Raw genomic sequence first — 24,389 nt, 5'->3', positions numbered from 1 at the left:
CTCCCTCCCTATTCAAGATCATATAAAATCTGTGAATTGTTTTGCGAAACAGAGAATACATGCAGAATTATCAGCTTAAGCCTCAAACGTCCGGTCCGCACAGCTTGAGTAGATCGGTGTGGTTTAGTCTAACCAACATTTTTTGAGGGGAAGTCCCTGCCCGAATAAACACCTTTGGCTAGCGAGGTTGCACCACAAATAGCCAACACACAGCAAAGAGATACACTCGAGATGCAGTCACTACCATCTTACCTTAAGGCGTCACAGTTCCAGAGTTGACAAAGTAATATAGGACACTGAAAACAATATTATTATTAAGTCTGTGATAACATTCATGGCTGCTGGAAGCTGTAGCCTTCGTGTAACGTTTACTGATGTCTAATAGTATTTAATGTTATCGTATGACAAGAAAATCGTTCAAGAATTTCATGACGTATATTTCAGGACAATTTCCACATATCTAACTATGGTCATCTCTGGATATCTGTGTACCTAATACAAGCGACCTAGCGGCCGATATAGCTCCGCTGTGTTTATGTAGAGAATAACTATTTTTGACACATGTTGATGAAGAAGGTGGAAATCTTTGATAGCTCAATGCAGTGGCCAGAAAAAGTGGCTAAAATAGCTGCAAAAATACACAATTGAAGATTTCATCATACTTTGAATATATCACATCTGATCATCCCTAAGAACATGTCAACCAAAGCTATCTGATGAGTAGTTTTTGAGAATAAAATTTTCTGACCAAAAATGGCAACAATTGCCCCAAAAAATAAAAATTGCAGATTTCATCATAATTTCAAACGATCAAATTTAGTTCATCTATAGAAACCTGTATACCAAATTTCAAAGCTGTTCGACCAGTACTTTTTGAGAAATATAAGTTTTGACCAAAAATGGCTAAAATTGCTCCAAAAATTCAAAATTGCAGATTTCATCATAATTTCAATAAATATCAGTTAGTTCATCTATAGAAACCTGTATACCAAATTTCAAAACTATCAGATGAGTACTTTTTGAGAAACACATTTTTTGACCAAAAATGGCTAAAATTGCCCCAAAAATACAACATTACAGATTTCATCATAATTTCAATAAATATCATTAAGGTGATCTGTAGGAACGTGTATACAAAATTGCAAAGCTATCAGATGAGTAGTTTTGGAAATACACATTTTTTGACCAAAAATGGCAAAAATTGCCCCCAAAATACAAAATTGCAGATTTCATCAGAAATTCAATATATATTACTTAGTTCACCTATAGAAACCTGTATACCGAATTTCAAAACTATCAGACCAATGCTTTTTGAGAAATACATTTTTTGACCAAAAATGGCAAAAATTGCCTTAAAAATGTAAATTTGCATATTTCTGCACAATTTGAACAAATCTGAAATAGATCATCCCTAGGGACATATGTACCAAATATCAAAGCTATCTGACTGGTAGTTTTGAAGAGGAAGATTTTTAAAGATTTTTTTACCAAAAATGACAAAAATTGCCTTAAAAATACAAATATGCAAATTTCACCACGATTTGAACAAATCTGACTGAAGTCACCCTAAGTAAACTGCATATAAAATTTCAAAGCAATCGGACAAGCGGTTTCAGAAGAGAAGATTTTTTTACCAAAAACACCAAAAAATGCCCCAAAAATACAAATATGCAAATTTCACCACGATTTGAACAAACTTAAGTGAGGTCATCCCAAGTGAACTGCATATAAAATTTCAAAGTAATTGGACTTGCGGTTTCAGAGAGAGAAGGCAATTGTTTCAGAGGAGAAGGCAATTGTTGACTGACGATGACGACGGACGACGACGGAAAATCAACCTATTTGATAAGCTCGGCATCGCTGACAGCGGAGCTAATAAAAGCTGTCTGTCCAGGGGCTTTAAAAGAAAATGCTTTTTAAGATTTTTTGACCAAAAATGACAAAAATTGCCCCAAAATAGTAATTTCCCCAATTTTGTCATAATTTCAACAATTAGAAGAGTAACACCCTTTCAACAAATTAGAAGAGTAAACCCTTTCAAAGATCCAGCCCAAATTTGAGTGCGATTGGGCTGGCGGTTTCAGAGAAGAAGAATTTTTGCTGAAAATGAGAAAAATCACCAAAAAATTAAAAATATCTTAACGATATTCATAAAACTGTTTAAGGTTCACCTAAGGTACTTGCACACAAATTTTCAAAGCAATCAAAACAGCGGTTCTTGAGTTATTATCTCTTGACCATGTTCACATTTTTAAGCTCATTTGCATAATTTTGGCAATGCAGATTTCATTTGAACAAAATCCCATCTATAGCCCAGGATGCATCAACACACCAAATACCAAGCTGAAAAGTGCAGCGGTTCGCGAGTTATTGATGTTGACGGACATACTATACATACACACATACATACATACACATATACAGACGCCACTGACTTCAGCTTACACGATAAAAGTTTTAATAGTGACTAATACAGATTAATGATAAACATTTTAAGTAATGAACATTACAGCTTGATTAAAAAGAATCAAATTGAGAATATATGAAAAATATCTGAAACAATACCTACTATCAGAACTAAAATGGGTACAGTTCTGTAATAAAAGTTACAAACAAGATGAGCCCCTGCTCTCTTAGTTTTAAGCCCACTAAAACAAGTTACATAACCTAAGAAACTTGTTTCATTTACATAGATATAATTATAAAGTAAATATGATTAGTTTTGTTGAACAATAACTACATAAAATAAGATGTTGCAGTGAACTCAATTATAATGAAAAGCCAGGGAAAAAGTACAGCACTTGTCACAAGTTTGCAGATTAGAGCTCCACTTTTGACATAAAGGGGCTAAGTGAGGTGAAGATGTTAGTCTGTCTGTCTGTTATTTTGATAGCTTTGAGTGGTTAACTTAATTGAGATACAATGTGCTACATATTGGGATTTGGAAACAGCTACAACTGATCAGAGTTTGATGCCTGTGGTTTGCATGGTAATGAAGATGAACTATTCAATACTTTAACCTATATGGGAGCACTTTTAAGTTAACAGAGAGTCAGTTTCTACATAGTTTTTTGGAGGGTCTATGGTTTCTACTGAAATGCTGTGTGAAAGCATTGCAGATTTGCCAAATAAGGACTTAAATCTTGGAAATGGCTGATCCACAGAACTTAGCACATGCAGATTTGTGACATGAGAGTTTTGCAACAAGTTGTTGACATGCCATGCAAATTGAGATAATGAAGCCTGAACAAGAATTTCATCAGTGCCTTAACTCAAATAATGAAAAATTCATCAAAGATTGTACAAGTTGTTCTACAAAATGTGACTGACATGATGTTCCATCCGCAAGCCTGAATCAAGATGAAAACCAGCATTACAAAATGTGTTAAAATTTTATGCTGTAATCACTACTTTGCCATGGTCAAAAATTAATTTAGCAGATTGTTGTTTTGGTAAAAAAATTAAAATTTCCATTTTGTTATCATCAAGTTTAAATTTAAATTCTAACACCGAATTTTGAATTGTTCTAATTCTACACACTCAAATCGAAAAAATTAAATGTGAAAATGAGGCTATAATAATTTGAATTTTAGAAAAACCACACGCCTCTCATACAAGCACATTTACCAAGCTACCTGTTTAGGAAGTTGTAAAATTTACATTGTCTAATTACATAAAAGTAACTGCAACGCTTTCTCGTCAGAAAAGATTCATGAAATTGATTTGTGCGTGACATCTTCATGACATGAAGCGAACACACTTTTTAGCTGTATTTGCTAAAATATTAGATATGACTACTTGCAAACATTAATCATTTTTACCCAGGGAGTAACAGTTCACAAGCACGAAACTGAATTTCTAATGAACTTGAAGAACAATGTATCTTCCAAACATTGACTTTGAATCATATGTTCAATACTCATTTACAGCATGAGTACCCCGGTGTGTGTTGCTGTTTGAAGAATTAAAATTAATTAAGTTTCAACTACAATTTCTCACGATTCTCAGATTTCATACTTATCAGCAACTAAACAAAAAATCAGCTAAGTCAAAAACAGATTTTACTTGCACAAACATGTATGGATGGGTAGATATTCCTAAGAGAAAAAATAAACAATGATTTAAACAGGACTATCTGTACGTTTTCCAGTATTTGTAGTCTGAGTGTAAAATTGCTTTTTGTTCTGCTTACTCCACTCAAAAAAACTTTGAAATGTCTGGCGTTCAACTTACAGAATAATAATCAATGTTATTGTTGAAGTGTGAATTTTTGTGAAGACAAGAATTTATTATATATAACACTGCATAGTGAATGATTTGCATTTTATTCTTAGCCTAATGTATTGTATTCTCACATGCTATAGAGAACTAACAATAAGAAAATTTGTTTACATTGTACAACAAAAAACCGCAATTATACGGTGTCGCTCAAATTTGATCAGAATTGGTACATACCAGTATGGGTACCAAAGATCAACAATAAATGTTTTTTCTATCTGTTCAGTGCAGGAAAATTCTACGTTGATGTTATGACAATGATTTCTGCACAGTACAACCAGAAAAAAAACAAGAAATATTTAAACCAGAAATACAAGAATGACAAAAGTAATTAAGGTCTGAAACTTTAGGTACTGGAGGTCAACTTTAGCAACATGCATAGCAGAAAGGCAGCTAGCCCCCTTACTGCCTTAGTTTGACCATAGACGGTCTTCCTCCCCTCTACTGACGGTCTTCCTCCCCTCTACTGTCTATGGTTTGAGCAGGTCTGTTAATATGTAACAGTTCAATGACAATGACAGGAAATGACTCAAGTCAGTGGAGTAAGCCTGTTTCAAGCCTGTTTCAGAATTTTGCTTTTTCTTACCTCATTTGCACATTTTTGACACTGATGTGTTCATTTGAACAAATTCACATCTCAACCCCTACATCTACCTGTACACCAAATACTGAGACGGTAGCTTTGGCGGTATGGGAGCCTTTGTGTGTGACGGACATACATCCGCACATACCCACAAATATACAGACATTTAGACTCATCATATAAGCTCTTTTTGGTATTTATATATAAACCCAAATTTGAGCTAAACATGATGAGAATATTTCATCAAAAGTTACAGCTATGGTCCCTTAAAAAGAAATACCAAACATCACTGCCCATTTAAATAAGATTTAGTATGTCTGAATAAGTATACCTTCATCTATGTCTGGCTAAGTGTGCCTTCATCTTAGCTTTAACTTTAAATGCTTTTCCACACAGAGGACAAGTATATGGAAATAAACTGGAGTGAGTTACATTTCTGTGTCTTGAAACAGCAACTTCTGTTTTAAAAGCCTTCCCACAAAGTTCACATAAGAAATTCAGCCCCTGTGAATGCCTCTGCATGTGATTCTTGAATTCTGTGTTATACCGGAAGCCCTTGCTGCATACCGGACAGACATAAGGTGTTTCGTTGGTTTGCATTCCCCTGAAGTGCAAGTTCAAGTTACCTTTAGTCTTGAACATCTTTCCACATGCAGTACACAGATGTTATTTGTTGTCCTTCTCATGAACAATGCGTTTGTGGAAAGGAGACTTGTTTTCACTTTGAATGACTTCTCACACTGGTCGCATGAATATGGTCTTATGGTGGAGTGGGTAACACGTAGGTGGTTCTGCATGTACCACTTCTGAGCGAAGACTTTATGGCAGATAGGACGCTCAATTGCCCTTCATCTGTAGCATCTCCTATTTTTTGTCTTTTCTCTGCAGGAGATCTACCAGGTTTCTTAAATTGCTTGCTGTCCTTGAATGAGCTTGGCCATCCACATCTTTTACCCTTATTGGTGTTGCACTTGAAGAAGCCATGACCTCTGAATCTTCATTGGAAATGAGTGAGCTATTTGCTCTTGACATTATTGCTCCATCAACATAAGCTGTATCTTCTGGTATGTTTGAAATTACTGATCCGCTCAAGTTAAATGTTCCTTCTGAATTGTCAGATGTTACATTGCCCCTTCCAGTTGTTGAAGTTTTTTCCCTCTCCCTTCTTTGCACACATGACCTCTCATGTCTTTTCAAATTAGCAAAGTTAGAGAAGATTACACCACAAGTGGGGCACCTGCATCTTTCAAGCTGGTCCTTTTCTGAGGCAGATAATCCATCACCTTCATGTGAATCAAGTTTGTGAAGATGAAGATCTCTCAAGTTCAGAAATTCGTCACCACACATCTCACAGGGGGTTGGTTTTTGGCTGTCTTTCTGATGCATGGCCAATTTGTGTCTCATGACATTTCTTGGCTCTGCAAACCTTCTGTGGCATATATCGCATGTCAACGCAGTAATCTTTCTAGATCTTTTCCCATTTTTCCTTGGCTTGTTTCCTCTTTTACTCTTACTACTATTACCAACATTATGTTCTCTGTATACATCATGTAAAGAGACTCTCAATGTCTGATGAATTCCATGGTGTAAAGGATTGGTGAGGTCATTGCTTGAGGTACTGCCAGAGATTTCCAGATCAGGAAATTCTTCTAATGCGTCACCTTCACTTTCACTTTCCTGAGGAAAATGCTCACTTTTCATTTCCTCACTTGCTACTAAAATTGATGAATATTCAATTCCATCTTCTTCTACATCATCTGTGTCCTCAAAAAGTTGTTCATCCTTTAGTAATCCTGAGTCCTCTCTTATTATATGCTCAATTCTATAGTTTCCATTGTCAAAAGTGAGTCCATTATTAGTTATAGTAGCTCCTGCTACATAACCAGCTTCACACTGGAGAGTGGGCATTCCTTGGTCAACTAAGAACCCATTCTCACACTCTACACTTCGGGCACGATCTGTGTACATTCTCTCAGGCTCAGCCTCACTTTCACGGTCTTGATCTCCACTTTCAACATTATCTGAGTCAAACTCAACCTTGATTTGAGGAATGTAACACTCAGTGCCTCCTGAAGTACCATGCAATCCACTTTCATTGGGTTCAGATGTTCTGGAAACAGGACTGTCTGAGATCATGTTAAACCCAGTTGCTGAAATACCGGAGATGTTTTCTGGTAAACTGTGGCCATTTTCATTACGTTCAGGATGTCCAACTTCATTATTATCATCATCTGCATCATTTAAATCATTGTAAGCATTATAATCATCATCAGCATCATCACTTATATGACCATCTTGCTTAGTGATAAATGATGTAGGGGTATTATAATCCATTGCAGGTCTAACAGTTACATCAGCTGGCTCTATCCCACTCCCTGCACACATCACATTTTCTTCCCTAGGTCTGGCACACCAGTGTCCTTCACTTTCAACAGCATCAGTATTTCTTGGCGTTTGCCTGAATTCATCACACATCTTGGAAAGTGAACTGATTTTAAGTTCATCAGCTGCCTCTTCCAGCAATGAATGTCATTGCTCCTGATTGTTATGCTCCCGGAGTATGCAAAGTCAATTATCTTTTCTACAACATGCGCATCACGATTACATAACTTCTCCAGAGCAGACCGTACAGAACTTGGTTTTGTGAACAGTGGACTTAGACTAGCTAACATCAGAAGATGACATGGATAATCTTCCTCTTTTGTGCGCACTACTGTATCTGTCAAACCTGCTGATTTCTCATCAGTGCAAGTTGTGTCAGAAGGAGTCTGGGATAGTCCGTCAGTCTGTACTCCATGCTGCACTCCATAGAGTCTTTATTTTACACAGGAGTAAGTGAACTCTGCTTTGAGGTTTACATCTGTGAGCTTGATGGCTGTCCAGTTATCTCTATAAAGAAACAAGAAAACAAGAATACAGAAAACGCAAATGTTATCTTTGTAAGTGAAGTCTGTGCTCTTGCTAATGTTAATGACTCTAAATTATGAAAAAAATGAAAAAACAAAAAGTATTAAATGTATGGTGAGAGATTTATGTACATTGTTGTTATCAGCTCATGCGTTAACACTTGTTAAATGAATCCATGACCCATGCATGTACTGTGATGAAATGGAAGAAACTTGCTAAAGTGTATCAAATTCAGTGTCAATAAAAAGCACACTGTATATGCATGTAACAAAAGAGAAGTTTTTTATTTGCTTTAGTCTACTGATTTCAAGTTTTCTATATATGGATACTTTCACTGTTTTTATTTGCTTAAAATAAATCAATGAGTACCAGTAGTTTTTGTTGAAAATCAGGGGTGGGAGTCAGCATTACATATAAGGTCAAACCCATAATTTGAATGGACCATGTTACAAACAAACCAACGTTCACATCGCCAAGAGAAGTATGTGTATTTCGGTACACCTTTGTACACCTGGGTTTGTTTGTACTACCATCACATGATCTGTTGGGCATACTGAGCCTGTAGAACACCACAGGTCCTCTCATCAGGAGTAGAACCATTTGCACTTACTAATTTTTTTACCCAAATTAACAAATTTATGAACAGGAAAAGCCAGGAAGAGCATTGATCAAGTACTATGTTTACTTTTTCTTCTTAGTAATGAAGTGGAATGATGTGATACATGCATGTTGTTCTATCCTTTACATAGAATATACAAATATATGTGGTCACAACCTGCAAAACATATTGACTGTTGATAGGGTAATTTGTTGATGTATTCCTACAGGTGAAGATACTGAATCCTGTGTTTGTTACATTCCTTCATATTATTATCAGTATACTCTCAAAGAAGCAAACTACAAACTGAACAACAGCACAATCACAAACACTGTAAATCACTAATATGCAAAACGATTGATAGTGTAACATTTACTTATTTGCACATTTATACTTTTTCTCAGATTTCATGTTGTCAAAGGGGTACTATGTTTGGACGAACATGAGGTATATGTTCATGTGTGTGTGTGTGTGTGTGTGTGTGTGTGTGTGGGTGTGTATATATATATATATATATATATATATATATATATATATATATATATATATATATATATATATATATATATATATATATATACATACACACACACACACACCTCACGTTTGTCCAAACATATATATATATATATATATATATATTATATATATATATATATATATATATATATATATATATATATATATATATATATATATATATATATATGATGAACATGATTGTGTATCTATCAGCCTAGGATGACTGGTACATAGTTGCAGTAGGGTGGTAGGGTAATTTGATTGTCTCAATCACCCCATCACCCTTAGATCTTGGCTTATGTGCTTACTCATGTCACATAGCTAGGTCAAAGGGCAGAGGTGAGACAGAAGCTTGTCATTTCTGTGCGGAAAAAGCATTTTTTCACAGCATATATAATTTGACATCCATCCGCAATTTTCCCACTCAAGTAGTTACAAGTATATAACCACATGTAAACATAATGTGGTTCTACAAAGTCTGCTTCTTTCTTGCTGTTAATGTGTTTAACCCTTTCACCACCATGGTTTGTCCCAAATTCACTGATTTCTATGGTAAAGTTGGACCTGTATACAGGGAACTGGGGGTGGAAGGGTTAATGCTCTTCATCAAAAATCATGACAAGCTGCAACTTGGTTCATTTCTTTGTCATGTGTGCAACATCTTCTAAAAAGTGAAAATCAGACAGTTATTTTGTGCAGCATTTTACCATAGATGGTTAATGTTTACTCTGTAACATAAACAATAATTTTCATTGTGACAGATAAGTTTGTTTCAGTATACAGTAACTACTGTTTGTTCTGAGATCAAAAGTTCAAGAAAAATTGCTACATTTCCTCATACTGTGTCAAACATATATCAGCTGTCATTTTATCCTGCAGTTAACTTTGTATTTCCTCTTCCTTAGCTGTGATATTTAGCAAATATGTCACAATGGTTTTTCTATACAGGGAAAGCTATGTATGTGCACTTCATAATTACTGATCAAAGGTCATGGAAAAAACTGCTAAGATTTCAAAGGAGGCAACCTGGACCATTGGTTAGCGTAAAGGACTCACTATCTGAGGATGGTGAGTTCGAGACCCAGTTCAAGTCCCAGTAGATCCAGAGTAGCAGATTCACTGTCAGAGGACGGTTAATTCGAGGCTCAGTGTTGTGCCCTTGAGAAAGGCACTTTACTCTCCAGTGCTCCATTGGGGTAGTGGGTTATGGGTACCTCATCCTGTAAATGGGCATGCACCTGTTGGATGATGGACTAAAAATAAAAAAAAAATAAAATAAAATTTGAAGAGGACTATTCTAATCTCCTCTATAATCATCGGTGGTAGTTCAATGCTTTTTTGCAAAGGCATGAAAAAAAAGTCACAACTTTGCTAACACAGCTCAATAATAATGAAAAATCATTTTGTGACTGGTAATGAATATTTGAGTATTTGCTACAATACTGATCATATCTGAATGTATTGAGTATCAATACTTTCATATCAGTACAAAATAAATTAAATAAGCTCATCGTGAATGACCAAATGATTGTTTATGCTTATGGACGTGCTCTGTAAGATGATATTGTCAAGATGTGAAATAGCCACAGGAAAGACTGTGCATGTACACAACCAACACTTTTTTCAAAGGAGTATTCCTCATCAAAGTTGACAAGAAAACCCCCTCATACTACCGGTACATATTCTCAAAAAGCACAGAATCTTAAGTTTAGTATGGTAGCAATAGTTTACTCTAAAGGATGAAAGGATATATATTTTGGGTATAAAACCTCAATTTTGGTATTAATGATAAAAATTAATTAAAGTCAAAAACTTGATACTATTTTCTGAAATTAATATTTCACTCGAAACAAGAGTATATGTAGAAAAAAAGACTGTTTTATTTTGCATTATTTATCCTCAGGCCATTAAAGAAATTTATTTGTTTGCCGTCCATGGAATTTTGAAAAACCTACCAGCCAGCCAGGGTAAAATAAAACAGAGACAAAAAAACACAAGTGTATTAAGATAAGCTCATTTTCCAATAATGACTATGTACTGTGCAAGGTTAGATTTTCCAATATCAGGGCTTTCAGAAAGGTATACTTTATTGGTGTTTGGGACTTATAACTGAGAAAAAAATAAAAATCTGAAAGTGTCTATAAGGATATGTAGCTACCTTAAGAATTTCATTGCCAAAAAAATACTCATTTTGTTAAATAGTATTTAAAGAACATAATATGAAAATTTCAAAAAATTGACCCAGCCAGAGTGGAATTAAATTCTTTGGAAATCTTGAAATTGGGAGAAAAGAGAAGCAAGGAAATCAGGTGACTTACATAAATTTACACTTCTTTGTCACCCAACATATGTCTGCTTGACAAGCTAAAAGATAAACCAAACCATATATATTAGTCTTGTGTTAGCAAACTACTTAAACAGGAACTTCCCCAGATTATCATTAATCTATGCAAATGTTAAAAGGCCACGCTACTGATCGGTTGGTCCCAGAATCCAATAATTTTGCAAAGTTTCAGGTGTCATTGTCATTTAATCTTGCATATGATGTCTATGAATACGAAGCGACTAAACTTGAGTCAAAAATAAACTGAAAAAATGTTCCGTTTTTGTCGGAGAACGCATATGTTTCAAAATGTGTCCCATGTACAACCATTTGACCCCTCTTTGCATATTTCACGAAAGTGCCCATCATGATTATTCAAATTTATCATACAGTCAAGGCGATGCTATTAGAATTCAAAAACTCCCGCCCAGTGTATGAAAATGGCTGCCTCATGAGTAATCCTCCTATTGTGCGCCCACGGTCCCATAACACCCGTTTAAAATTGAATGTGTCTTCATAAGAAAGTGATTTCTAGCAAAAGGTGCCATCTTCAAACATATGTTTGCAAACGTGACTATACTGTAAGCACTATGTGCATTTAAACAGTAGAATGTCTGTTCTGGAAGGCTGTATTGAAATCCAGTGATGAGTGATTTACAACAACTCTAGAATTCAGATTGACCATGAAGGTGAAAGCAGGTACAAGCTGATCCGCTCGTATCTCCATGGACTGGCATGAAAAGGATCAGGCTAAATTGAAGGACAACAAAGGACTGAGAAAGACAGTGAAGGATGGTATATCTGAGTACAGAAAGGATGAGAACAGTATTTTAGGGAAATATATCTGCAAAATAGGCTGATGGAGTGTTATCAGTACAAAATGGGTCGAATACCAGCATTTTCACTGCATAAAAAGGCAAAGGACAAATTCTTATAGGGTAGAATTTTGTGAACGACATACATGTACCTCATTACAAAATACTTGGTGGAAGACAGGATTTTAACAATACAGAATTAAGTGAACAACAGCATTTTCACTCCATAATTCGGCAAAGGAAAAGACTATCTGTGCAGGCAGTGTCCTCCAACATATTCTGCAGTGAAAGTACTGTCCTTCTATCTAGAATGTAGTGAAATGCTGTCCCTCTGTTGCTTCTGAAGTGAAAATACTGTTCCTCTATCGCTTCTGAAGTGAAAATGCTGTCCCTCTATCGCTTCTGAAGTGAAAATGCTGTCCTTCTATCGCTTCTGAAGTGAAAATACTGTCCCTCTATCGCTTCTGAAGTGAAAATGCTGTCCCTCTATCACTTCTGAAGTGAAAATGCTGTCCCTCTATTGCTTCTGAAGTGAAAATGCTGTCCCTCTATTGCTTCTGAAATGAAAATGCTGTCCCTCTATCGCTTCTGAAGTGAAAATGCTGTCCCTCTATTGCTTCTGAAGTGAAATGCTGTCCCTCTATCGCTTCTGAAGTGAAAATGCTGTCCCTCTATCGCTTCTGAAGTGAAAATGCTGTCCTTCTATCGCTTCTGAAGTGAAAATACTGTCCTTCTATCGCTTCTGAAGTGAAAATACTGTCCCTCTATCGCTTCTGAAGTGAAAATGCTGTCCCTCTATCACTTCTGAAGTGAAAATGCTGTCCCTCTATTGCTTCTGAAGTGAAAATCTGTCCTTCAACTCATTCTGTTGTAAATGCAATCCTTCAATCATCAAACTCGGCAGTGAAAGAAAGCACACTCCTTCATCCTTTTCAGGAGCAAAATATTTCCTTTCCCCTATTTTGAAAATATAACAATGTTCCTTACCCTATTCTCAAGTGAAAATACTGCCCTTCACCGATTTCTGTTTTGAAACCACTGTCTTTGATCCTATTTAGTTGTGAAAAGTACTGTCCTTCACCCACATCCGTTATGATAGTGCTGCCATTCACTCAGTGATGTTTTGAGAACACTGTCTTCTACATTAGAGTCCTTCACTTTATAAGGGAGTGACAAACTGTCCTTTCCCTGTTCTGTTATGAAAATACTGTCCTGTACCCGAATTTGTAGCTATAGCATTATAAAGCATCTCATCTGCAGTTTGAGTTTTGATTTGTCAAATGATTGTCACAAGGGATGTGTCTCCACGTAAACAAAGTTATCAGGCATCAGTTGTCAGAACTGTTGCCTGCCAGGCTCAAATTTCTTCAATGTGGCAAGCCAGAGTGAGTATACCTAACTAAGTTTACCACCGGGAGCATGCATACCAAGTTTCAAAGCAATCAGATGAGCCATTTCAGAGAAAGTGGTATTTTTTGACCAAAAATGGCACACAATTGCCCCAAAAATACAAATATGAAAATTTCATCACAATTTGAAGACACTCAAATAAGGTTGCCTCTAGGTACAAGCATACCAAGTTTCAATGCAATGAAAGTGGTTAATTCAAGAAAGTGATTTTTTGACCAGAAATGCAAAAAATTGCTTCAAAAAACACAAATATAAAAATTTCACTACAATTTTTACACATCTGACAGAAGACAACCCCCCCCCCCCCCCGGATCAAGAGTATAAAGTTCCAAGCAATGCAACAAAAACTTTGGAAGGAAATTATTTTTTTACCAAAAATGGGGATAATTGCCCCAAAACACAAATATAAAAATTTCACCACAATTTTTACAAATCTGACAGTGGCCAACCCTAGGATCATGCATACAAAGTTTCAAGGCAATGGGACAAGCACTATTGGAAATTTTGTATCGAAAATGGGGAAAATTGCCCCAAAAATACAACCATCAAATATCACAACAATTTGAAGAAATCTAACTAAAGTGACTCGCCATAAAGAACCTGCGTACCAAGTTTCAACCAAATCTGGCTTGTGGTTACAGAGTTTTAGCAATATGATAGGAATTTTTACGAGTTTTTGATGTGGATGGACATACATCCACACATACTAACATACCTACCTACATACATACATACATACATACAGACAGACAGACAGACACTGCCAACCTACCATATAACTCTCTTTGGTATATATACATATACCAAATGTGAGTTAAAAACGAAAATTGCATGAGTGCCAAAGGGAAGATGTCATGTGTGGCTGAGCACAATGAAGAGTCAAGGAATTTCTTGGTTATCCTACCTTCCCAAGAACTAAATACGCTAGTTTCCAACAAAATGATAATCAAAGGTGCATTGACAGTTTTGCAGAAGTATTGAGACAATATATATATATATATATATATATATATATATATATATATATATATATATATATATATATATATATATATATATATATATATATATATATATATATATATATATATATATATATATATATATATATATTGCTAGCTGTGGAACTTATCATGGTTACTCTACAGACTGTTTCATGCGCTTGGCAATCGTCAGGAGTGATGTTGGCTCGTTGCACCAATATATAGGGTCAGGTGTATATGCAAATGAGGCAGTTGTCTTGGCCGTTCAAGTGTTAATGAGAAGAAATTTGCCCATGTGTCTACATTTCGAAAGAAATCCTGTACATTTGTTTGGCAGTGTTGACTTGTCTGGGTTGATAATATGAAATTTCTCTGTGATGCAGAGGTTACAGCGTTTTGTCTTTAACCTCTGCATCACAGAGAAATTTCATATTATCCACTCAGACAAGTCAACACTGCTAAACAAAGGTACAGAATTTCTTTCGTGACTATTTTCAAAGGCATGAAACAGTCTGTAGAGTAACAATGATAAGTTCCATGCCTAGCAATACCTATGCCCTGCGGAAACGCATCGAGCACTGTACATTGCCTGAATTGACACCAAGCCACTGATCATATATATATATATATATATATATATATATATATATATATATATATATATATATATATATATATAGCAATACCTATGCCCTGTGGAAATGCATCAAATACTATACATTGCTTGAATTGACACCAAGCCACTGATCATATAAATATATTATATATATATATATATATATATATATATATATATATATATATAATATATATATATTATATATATATATATATATATATTATATATACACACACACACACACACACACACACACACACACACACACACACACAACTGAGTTGATTTGATCAGGATAATCTAAATTACATTTCCACTACAAATTTGTTTTGTAGTGGAAATGTAGATTATCCTGATCAACTCAGTTGTGTATTAAGCTCTACTCTAGTATTCAGCACTCTAGAATGGCTAGAAAAGCTTTGTACTCTCTTTAAAGTAATCTTTATAAACTGGATGGATTACAACCAGACATTGCTTTTAGGGTGTTTGATTGTAAAATACTCCCAATTTTACTTTATGATAGTGCGATATGGGGAACACATGACTCTTTAGATGTGGAAAAGATTCATCATAGATTTTGTAAGTTTGTTTTAGGAGTGCGTACAAATGCTACAAATTCTGCAGCAAGAGGTGAGCTAGGGAGACACCCTGTTCGAATGTATATTTATTTAGATATCCTTCGTTTCTGGTATAAATGTATTCACACTGATTCACCAGAGATTGTCAAAGATTGCTATAGATACCAATATGACAGGGCAGAAAAAGGGTATAATTGTTGGGGATTTTTTGTGAAAAACTTGTTATGTAAATTTGGATTTGCAGATGTATGGGATAATCAGCATTCAGTTAATAGCAGTCTTTTTTTTACTACAGTTTAAACAGAGATGTTTAGATATATCTATTCAGGATTGGCACGCTGAAGTTACTAGTAGTTCGAAACTAAGAACTTACTGTAAATTTAAGAATGCTTTGATATGTGAGAAGTATTTAAGTTGTATTAATGATTCCATTTATAGACTAGCCCTGTCTAGATTTAGATTGTCATCACATGACCTTAATATTGAAGAGGGAAGGAAACATGTACGGTGGCCCCTACACGCCACGGAACTCTATTACTTTTGAATATAAACTCTAATTTTTCTTGACAATATCTTTAATATTTGTAAGAGATTTTATTTCTCCACCGCAAACTTTTAATTTTGTACGGGCAACATTATCTTAACATTATCTTAACTTTAACTTCTCGAAAGTATTTTTAGTTTTAACCATAAACAAAATATGTTTCACAAAAGTATTTTTTATTTTGTAAAACAAAAGTAAAAATTTTTCAAGATAACAAACTCCCCTACACGTCATGGAAATTTGTTACTTTTGAACATAAACTCATATTTCTTAACAATATATTTAATATTTGTAAGAATTTTATTTCTCCACAGCAAACTTTTATTTCTGAACGGGAAAACTATTTTTGGGGTAAACTGTTTTAAACTTTTAACAAAAACATTTTAACTTTTAAAAAATAACTTTAACTTTGAACAAAATATCTGTTTCTCAAAAGCGTTTTTTATTCGAAAAGAAGTAAAAATTGTTCACAGCAAGAGTTGAAGATTTTTGCTAAGCGCGAACTGAGTTACTTAAATGACATAACCTTATGTCTTTAGAGCAGAAAACTTAAATTCTTAAAGAAAAGTTTTATTTTTCCAAGAGTAAAATTAATTTCTTTATGGAAAAAAGATTTTCTCAGAGCAGCAAATTGAAATACAGAGAATAAAACTTTTTTCTCAATGGCGAGAAACTATTTTCTGAAGACAACAAAACTAATTCTTTCAAGATATATTTTCTACATATGAGTGTGGTTTAAGAATTTGGTAAAACTGAACTGAGAAAAAACGAAAAAGGAAGGATGAAAAAGTCAAACTTACTTTTCTTCAGAGCGAAATTTATTTCTGAGAGGAGAAATATTTCATGTGAGGGCGCAATTACCTGTAATGCATAGCAAACTCTTTCTAGCGAGAGTAGGCTAAACATATTTTGGGGAAGAGTAAAACATTTTTCCGACGAGCAAAACTTTATTTTAACGGCGGCGGAAGTTAAAGTATCCCACCATACAACACCCAAGTTCGATGACCCAGAGTCTCCGAGACAACCATGACTGACTTCATCGGCGATACAGGCACGCTGCCCGGCCCTAGCTGCAGTACAGTACCTTTAGGTTTTACCTGGGTATTTGGGTCGGACGGTTTGCCGTACTGTACTGCAGCTAGCCCGGCCCTACCCTGCCTGCGTACGATGCTGTTTGTTAGGGCCGTATAACGCCGGGAACATACAGCATCGTACGCAGTGCTATGGGCACGGGCACGCAAACGAGTCAGTTCAACAGTTGCCACTTGTCCGAGTCCCCGAAGAACGGTTTTGTGTTTGAGTGATTCGTCCAAAGACGTTGTGCGACTGGATGGACGGCATTGGGTTCCTTCATTAGCTCTGCATGGGCTGTGTGTTACCGGCGTTATACGGCCTCCCACCACATAACGCCGGTAACACACAGCCCTGCCATGCAGAGCTATTCCTTCATCAGTTGCTGTGTTGTTAATGTTATGTTGTGTGATAGTCATCTTTTCTATAAGCCAGATTCGTAATTGATAGAGTCTTCGACTGAAACTGAACCTGGCCCGTCAGATTTGACCACAGTCGAGCATGGTTCAATACAATAGTTGTGGGTGTGGTGTTTTCGGACGGGATATGCCTTTTACGGGCTGGTTGACTTTCACGTTTTTGACCCCGCAAACCACACGTGAAAGTCAAAACCAGTCCGCGACTGTGGTCAAATCTGGCGGTTCAGTTTCAGTTTCTATAAATTACGAATCTGGCTTCTCCTCTTAGAAAAGATGAATATCACACACATTGGCTGTGTGTTACCGGTGTTATGTGGTGGGAGACTGTATAATGCCGGTAACACACAGCCCTGCCATGCATAGCCCTGCATTACAGGTCCGTGTGTTCCCGGCGTATAACGCCGGGAACACACAGACCTGTACGCAGGGCTATGCCATGCAGAGCTAATGAAGAACCCCAATGTGGTCCCGTCGCACACCGTCTGCCATCAGGACGAATCACTCAAACATAAACCGTTCTTCGGAGACTCAGACAAGTGGCAACTGACCCGCGTGCCCGTAGCCCTGTGTACGATGTTGTGAGTTCCCGGCGTTATACGGCCCCAACACACAGCATCGTACGCAGGCAGGGTAGGGCCGGGCTGGCATGCCCGTATCACTGATGAAGTCAGTCATGGTTGTCTCGGAGTGCAGATCGTCCATGTAGCCGGCACGAACACGAACTGATACCGGCTACCAACTCGGAGACTCTGTGTCATCAAACCTGGGTGTTGTATGGTGGGATACTTTAACTTCCGCCGCCGTTAAAATAGTTTTGCTCGTCGGAAAAATGTTTTACTCTTCCCAAAAATATGTTTACTCTTGCTAGAAAGAGTTTGCCATGCATTATAGGTAATTGCGCCCTCACATGAAATATTTCTCCTCTCAGGAATAACTTTCGCTCTGAAGAAAAGTAAGTTTGACTTTTCTCATCCCTTTTTCGTTCTTTCTCAGTTCAGTTTTACCAAATTCTTAAACCACACTCATATGTAAAAATATCTTGAAGGAATTAGTTTTGTTGTCTTCAGAAAATAATTTCTCTCCGTTGAGAAAAAAGTTTTATTCACTATATTTCAATTTGCTGCTCTGAGAAAATCTTTTTTCCATAAAGAAATTAATTTTACTCTTGAAAAATAAAACTTTTCTTTAAGAATTTAAGTTTTCTGCTCTAAAGACATAAGGTTATGTCATTTAAGTAACTCAGTTCGCGCTCAGCAAAAATCTTCAACTCTTGCTGTGAACAATTTTTACTTCTTTTCGAAATAAAATCGTTTTTGAGAAACAAATATTTTGTTCAAAAGTTAAAGTTATTTTTTAAAAGTTAAAATGTTTTTGTTAAAAGTTTTAAAAACAGTTTACCCCAAAAATAAAGTTTCCCCGTTCAGAAATAAAAGTTTGCTGTGGAGAAATAGAATTTCTTACAAATATTAAATATATTGTCAAGAAATATGAGTTTATGTTCAAAAGTAATAAATTTCCATGACGTGTATGGGAGTTTGTTATCTTGAAAAAATTTACGTTTGTTTTACAAAATAAAAAATACTTTTGAGAAACATATTTTCTTTATTGTTAAAACTAAAATTACTTTCGAGAAGTTAAAGTTAAGATAATGTTCAGATAATGTTGCCCGTACAAAATTAAAAGTTTGCGGTGGAGAAATAAAATCTCTTACAAATATTAAAGATATTGTCAAGAAAAATTAGAGTTTATATTCAAAAGTAATAGAGTTCCGTGGCGTGTAGGGGCCACCGTAAACATGGGATTCCATATGAACAGAGACTGTGCCCATTTCAATGTAGCTCTATTGAGGATGAATTTCATTTTCTTTTAATTTGCCCAAACTATCAAGATATAAGACACAGATTTATTCCAAAATTCTACTACTCCCCAGCATGTGAATGGAAATTTATTTTGCTCCTTCAAACAGATAAGTCACACACATTAGAGAATCTTGGTAGATACCTTTTTTATTCTTTCAAAAAACAAAAACAGCTTTTGATCGATATTACTGAGTCTGTAACAGCCTAGATAAGACCTCAAGTGACTGTAAAACTTTTGAAATGTATGTATTGTACTCGAAAGGCCTGTGGCCTATTACAGTACTGAATAAAGTTGATTGATTGATTGAGTATTCAGCACTCTACTCCAGCTGATCTTGAACTAAACAAGTATATAATATATATATATATATATATATATATATATATATATATATATATATATATATATATATATATATATATATATATATATATATATATATATATATATATATATATTGGCTTGCCATGAGGGTAACGGTAACAGCATACGTCTGCAACTCTTGGCCGAGTAAGCCAACCCCCAAAAGAGACTATTTCCCTCAGCTTTTGGCCTAGGGAAGCAGTCTGTTTTGGCGGGTGGCTCACAATATTTTGGGGTACAGACGTATGCTGTTACCCTCATGGCCTGTTAATATGTGCAGTGTATACCGTCCTTTACCCATTTTTGTAGTGACTTCTCCATTATATTCTGTCGTGAAAATATTGTCCTTCGCCCTATTCTTTTGAGAAAATGCCATCCTTCATCCCATTATGTAGCGAAAATACTGTCCTTCGCCATATTGTCGTTACCCTACCCTGCAACATTAACATCGCTCTTATAGTCCTTGCCCATTATTTCCGTATAGTAATGGTGTTCTTGACGTGATGACGATGGACTGAACAGCAACAACCAGCATATTAGAACTGTAAATCTGGTCACTCCCAAACCATAAAAGTAGGGGCTTAGCTCTGCATAAAGGTCTGTGTGTTCCCAGCATTGGTACAATCACTGTCTCTAAACTAGCAAGCCCTGAAATAACACAACCTCCACCTAGCTCCACAACACGCAAAGCTTTATGACATCTGGAGCATGGAGGTACTGTCTGTACTAGCGGCCGGCGCTGAGTACATCCTGATCCAGGGTAAGCTTTGATTGTGAAAATGAGTCCTATCGGGATAGTGTAGTGTTTTCAAAGTTGTAACGTTTACCTACCTGTACCTGCTATTAAAGCTTCAGGTCTCCCTGACAAGAAACTCACTGAACGGGAGACGTTGAAAGGCTTACAGCGAGAATATCTGGTCGCAGACTAAGCGTCCCTGCCATCAACCGCTGCAGATGGAATTTGGACGCTCTTTCAAGGTGACACCCCCTTTGACCTGACCTGACCTTGGTCAGTTTGCCGTCAGCGGCCATTCGAACTATTTATTTTGTTTTTTTTCAGTCTCGTGTTTTTTAAATCACGGTTCCACTATGCCATGGACTGTAGCTCGGTCTGGTTTTCGGTCTTCCAAATTTAAAGTGCTCATCCAGTCGTCCTTCAAATAAATTTAACCAGAGTAAGTCAAAAGTAGAAGATGCATTGGAGTAAGTGTACTAAAATGGAGCTGGAGCTTAGAACATACCTGTTTTGTCGCTTATTGTCTTGAGGGCGCTCTACCAGAAACGAGTAGCAAGGCAACCTCACATATAATACACACAATAAGAAGAATACACGAAGAATACACACGAGAAGAATAATTAAATCATGCCTCGGTATTTCCACTTCTTCGTGAGCCAATTTTAAGATATTTTTGCACAGCATTTTAATGTGAATATTTTCGTGGTTTTTGTTGCTTTCTCACTTGGAGCGGCACTTGGAGTATGCAGAAATGCCAAGACTGATACCTCCATGGTTCTATCAACCTTCACTATTGTTGGACGGTTTGTAATGTCTAGACTTCAAGTCAACAATAGCAATGTAACAAGCAAGTTGGAGAGTAGTTTAATGGTTCGTAAAAAATAAATTCACCAATAGCCAACTTTACAGAAGAAAATATCTGAGGAACAGTTTTCTTCTTCAGCTTTGACCGACAATAACTTTCAAAAACCTTTGTATCATATTGCTCGTCCAATTTGATCATATTCTTTTGTCCTTTCTTTTTCTGTGCTACTATGTTTGTCGTTTGAGCCTGTTACTGATTACTTAAATGATGCGACAATTGCGTTGAAAGAGATATGACGTCAAAGTTGAGGATCTTCAAATAAATACTGAATACGCAGTACAAATGATATCGGGAAAATTAACAGTACCTTTATTGCCAACCGTTCCAACATGATATATTAAATCTTATGCATAAAAAATTGGTGATATTTTGACTTTAGCAAGTAACCTTAATATACCTCTATGCTCTTTGAAACTAATCGGCCATTTTCCAACACCATACAAGATACCTTTTCAAACAATATTTTATATAGCATCATCACACCTCAAACGATTGCACTGAACCATGGTGGATTGAACACTTTTGTCGGAATAAAATCGACGTATTAAGATAATTTTAATTTATGTACATGAACTCATGATGACCGTCCTGTCGTGACTTGATAATTCGATCATTGACATGTACGGTTCATTCTTGAGAATCACTGTGTTCACTTTTATGTATCACTGAGTATTGAAATTATTCTAACTTTATTTTTTATATTAAGTTCCATTAAAGAACTTTTTGATTGACAATAACTCTTTTCTCAGAAGAAACATTATTTCACTGAAAAAAATAGTATCTTGTAGATTGAACGTCAACGGGAAACATTCAAAACACATACGACACTTATTCGTCCGAAACTTAAATTAATTTGATATAAAAATGCTATTTAACAATGGAAATTGTTAAAACTTTTTACATGATGGTCCTTATTTGATGGTGTTTTGAAGTGGATACAGACGTGAATCGTGTTACTTCAATACCCGATCGAAAAATCAAATATAAAAAATGGAAAATGGAAAAATGACATTTCTGGTGATTTCAATAACGTAAAATTTTATACGTGTCTATAAAATACATGTATTCAAAAATGTAGATACAGTTGTCTTCAGTATGAGATAATGACAATATCGTTGATTCAGAAAACTTCATATATGTATTCTCTTACGGCCTAAACGTTGTTTACAACTTGAATGAGACACCATTTTTTCAAAGCCATTTTCCTTTCATTCAGGGCAAATACTGTGGCATTAATGGACCAGAGGATTTCAAAGAAGCTAATAAAACGTTTCCTGATAGTTGCTGTACCTTAGTCGGTACCAAAGAAAGTGAATACAAGGACACAACAAAGTGTCATGATGAAGAGAGCGGGAATTGGAACGAAAATTTAGGTCGCAATCGATTTTATTCGATAATGTTAGTGTTTCTAGTTCAGTGCTATTTCTGCCATCATTCCTAAGAAATGAAACTGCAAATGTTGAACTCATTAGAGTGACCTTGACCTGCTGCTACTACTTTTGAACATTAGTTTATGTTTAAGTTATCTAACGCCAGTGTGGCTACTTCGACTGTATTGCAATGGCAGTAGTGTCTGGCTCTGTAATTCATTTATTTCATTTGACGGTGAACGCACGTTTTGTAAATTTTAGCCTTGTGCCAACTATGTATTGACATGAGAACAACTTTTGAAATGTCATAAAGTTCTTGACGAAAGTAACGACTTCTTGAGAATTTCCGTATTGCCTTAACAGAATTCTCAAGAAATTTTGAAGAGAAACGATCTTCCATTTCTTCACTATTGTCTCTGAAATTAAATACATAATGTGGATGGAAAAAAAACTTTGGTGGATCAAAGTGTCGTTATAGGGCCTAACAGCTCACCGTATACTTAAATAGTCGCAAAAATATCATTCCACTTCGTCGCTTACACAAAAAGTATAATGTACTGATAATATTACACTTCTTATTTTAAAGTTATCAAATATAATACTTACCATATTACACGGTGGTTTTCTCATTTCCATATCAGCCCGCCAAAGACTTCACGCAGTTTTGAGCTGCTCACCCTAGAAAGTTTTGATAACTAGTATGAATTGCGAAAAGGAAGATCGATGATTGCTAGTAGATATGCAATATTAAATGTGTTAAACCCGAACTTTAAATTGGCGACGGTACAAACAAAACCGCGTGATATCACTAATAGAATAAATGGATTTCCACACGTATTTACATGTTGGTTTGTTTGTGTAGTCATTACATGATCTCTTGGTCATACTGAGTTTATAGAACATCGCGTGTCCTTTTTTTGTTCTGGAGTAAAACCCAGCAAGTGAAAAATACAATGATGATAAAATACAATTCATATGTACACCATACAGTTCTCCAAATGAGACTAATAATACAGTTGATTTTCAGCTTTTCAACAACACATACGTCTTGTAATTCATCACCCCCTAAGCAGTATTGCATTCTGTTCGCCAGAGCAATACTGTGATCAACACGCTGGTGACGGAGATGCTACTTTAATTATTTCATAGCTGTATATAACTTTACTTATCTTTTTGTCTACTGGTCTGTCTGCCTGTCTGTATCATCCGTCACGTGAATTCACCACAGGGATGTGTACCTGCCTTCAAAGACTACGTTGACAACAATATCTTCATCGTCGCTGGTATAGCAATTGGAGTTGCTGCACTGCAAGTATGTTATACAAGAATCACAAAATATGTCTGACTCACCGCGTTATTCGTTTTATTATTGTCGTTGATACTGTTTGCAGAAATCACCCACGGTGCACACAGAGTGCTGATTTAGTTCGGTAAAAGTTAAGTGTACTAAAGGGTACAACTCCGTTTTTATGTAAACACGTAAAATGACTCCTCATTGACAACATCAAAGACTTGTTAAGTGAGAAAATGTTGAATAGTGGATGA

General features: G+C 35.8%; 1 protein-coding gene across 3 annotated transcripts; it reads right to left on the bottom strand.

Annotated features, from left to right (window-relative positions):
- Positions 1 to 2,435: 2,435 nt before the first annotated feature.
- Positions 2,436 to 20,848, bottom strand: LOC139115113 (B-cell lymphoma 6 protein homolog). 3 transcript variants are annotated; one of them, XM_070677020.1, is made up of 3 exons: positions 20,705 to 20,848; positions 9,945 to 10,141; positions 2,436 to 7,750 (listed from the first exon to the last, which is right to left on the bottom strand). In XM_070677020.1, exon 3 carries the CDS (start codon positions 7,334 to 7,336, stop codon positions 5,726 to 5,728), a length of 1,611 nt encoding a protein of 536 aa, XP_070533121.1. In that variant the 5' UTR covers positions 7,337 to 7,750; positions 9,945 to 10,141; positions 20,705 to 20,848; the 3' UTR covers positions 2,436 to 5,725. The 3 variants fall into 3 exon arrangements, with proteins under 3 accessions (XP_070533121.1, XP_070533120.1, XP_070533123.1); XM_070677019.1 differs by lacking the exon at positions 9,945 to 10,141; XM_070677022.1 differs by lacking the exon at positions 9,945 to 10,141 and having other exon boundaries at positions 20,711 to 20,848.
- Between the last annotated feature and the right edge of the window lie 3,541 nt (positions 20,849 to 24,389).

This window comes from Ptychodera flava, chromosome 17 (assembly GCF_041260155.1).
Source record: "Ptychodera flava strain L36383 chromosome 17, AS_Pfla_20210202, whole genome shotgun sequence".
Lineage (NCBI taxonomy): Eukaryota > Metazoa > Hemichordata > Enteropneusta > Ptychoderidae > Ptychodera > Ptychodera flava.
This window is presented reverse-complemented; position numbering and strand designations above follow the sequence as displayed.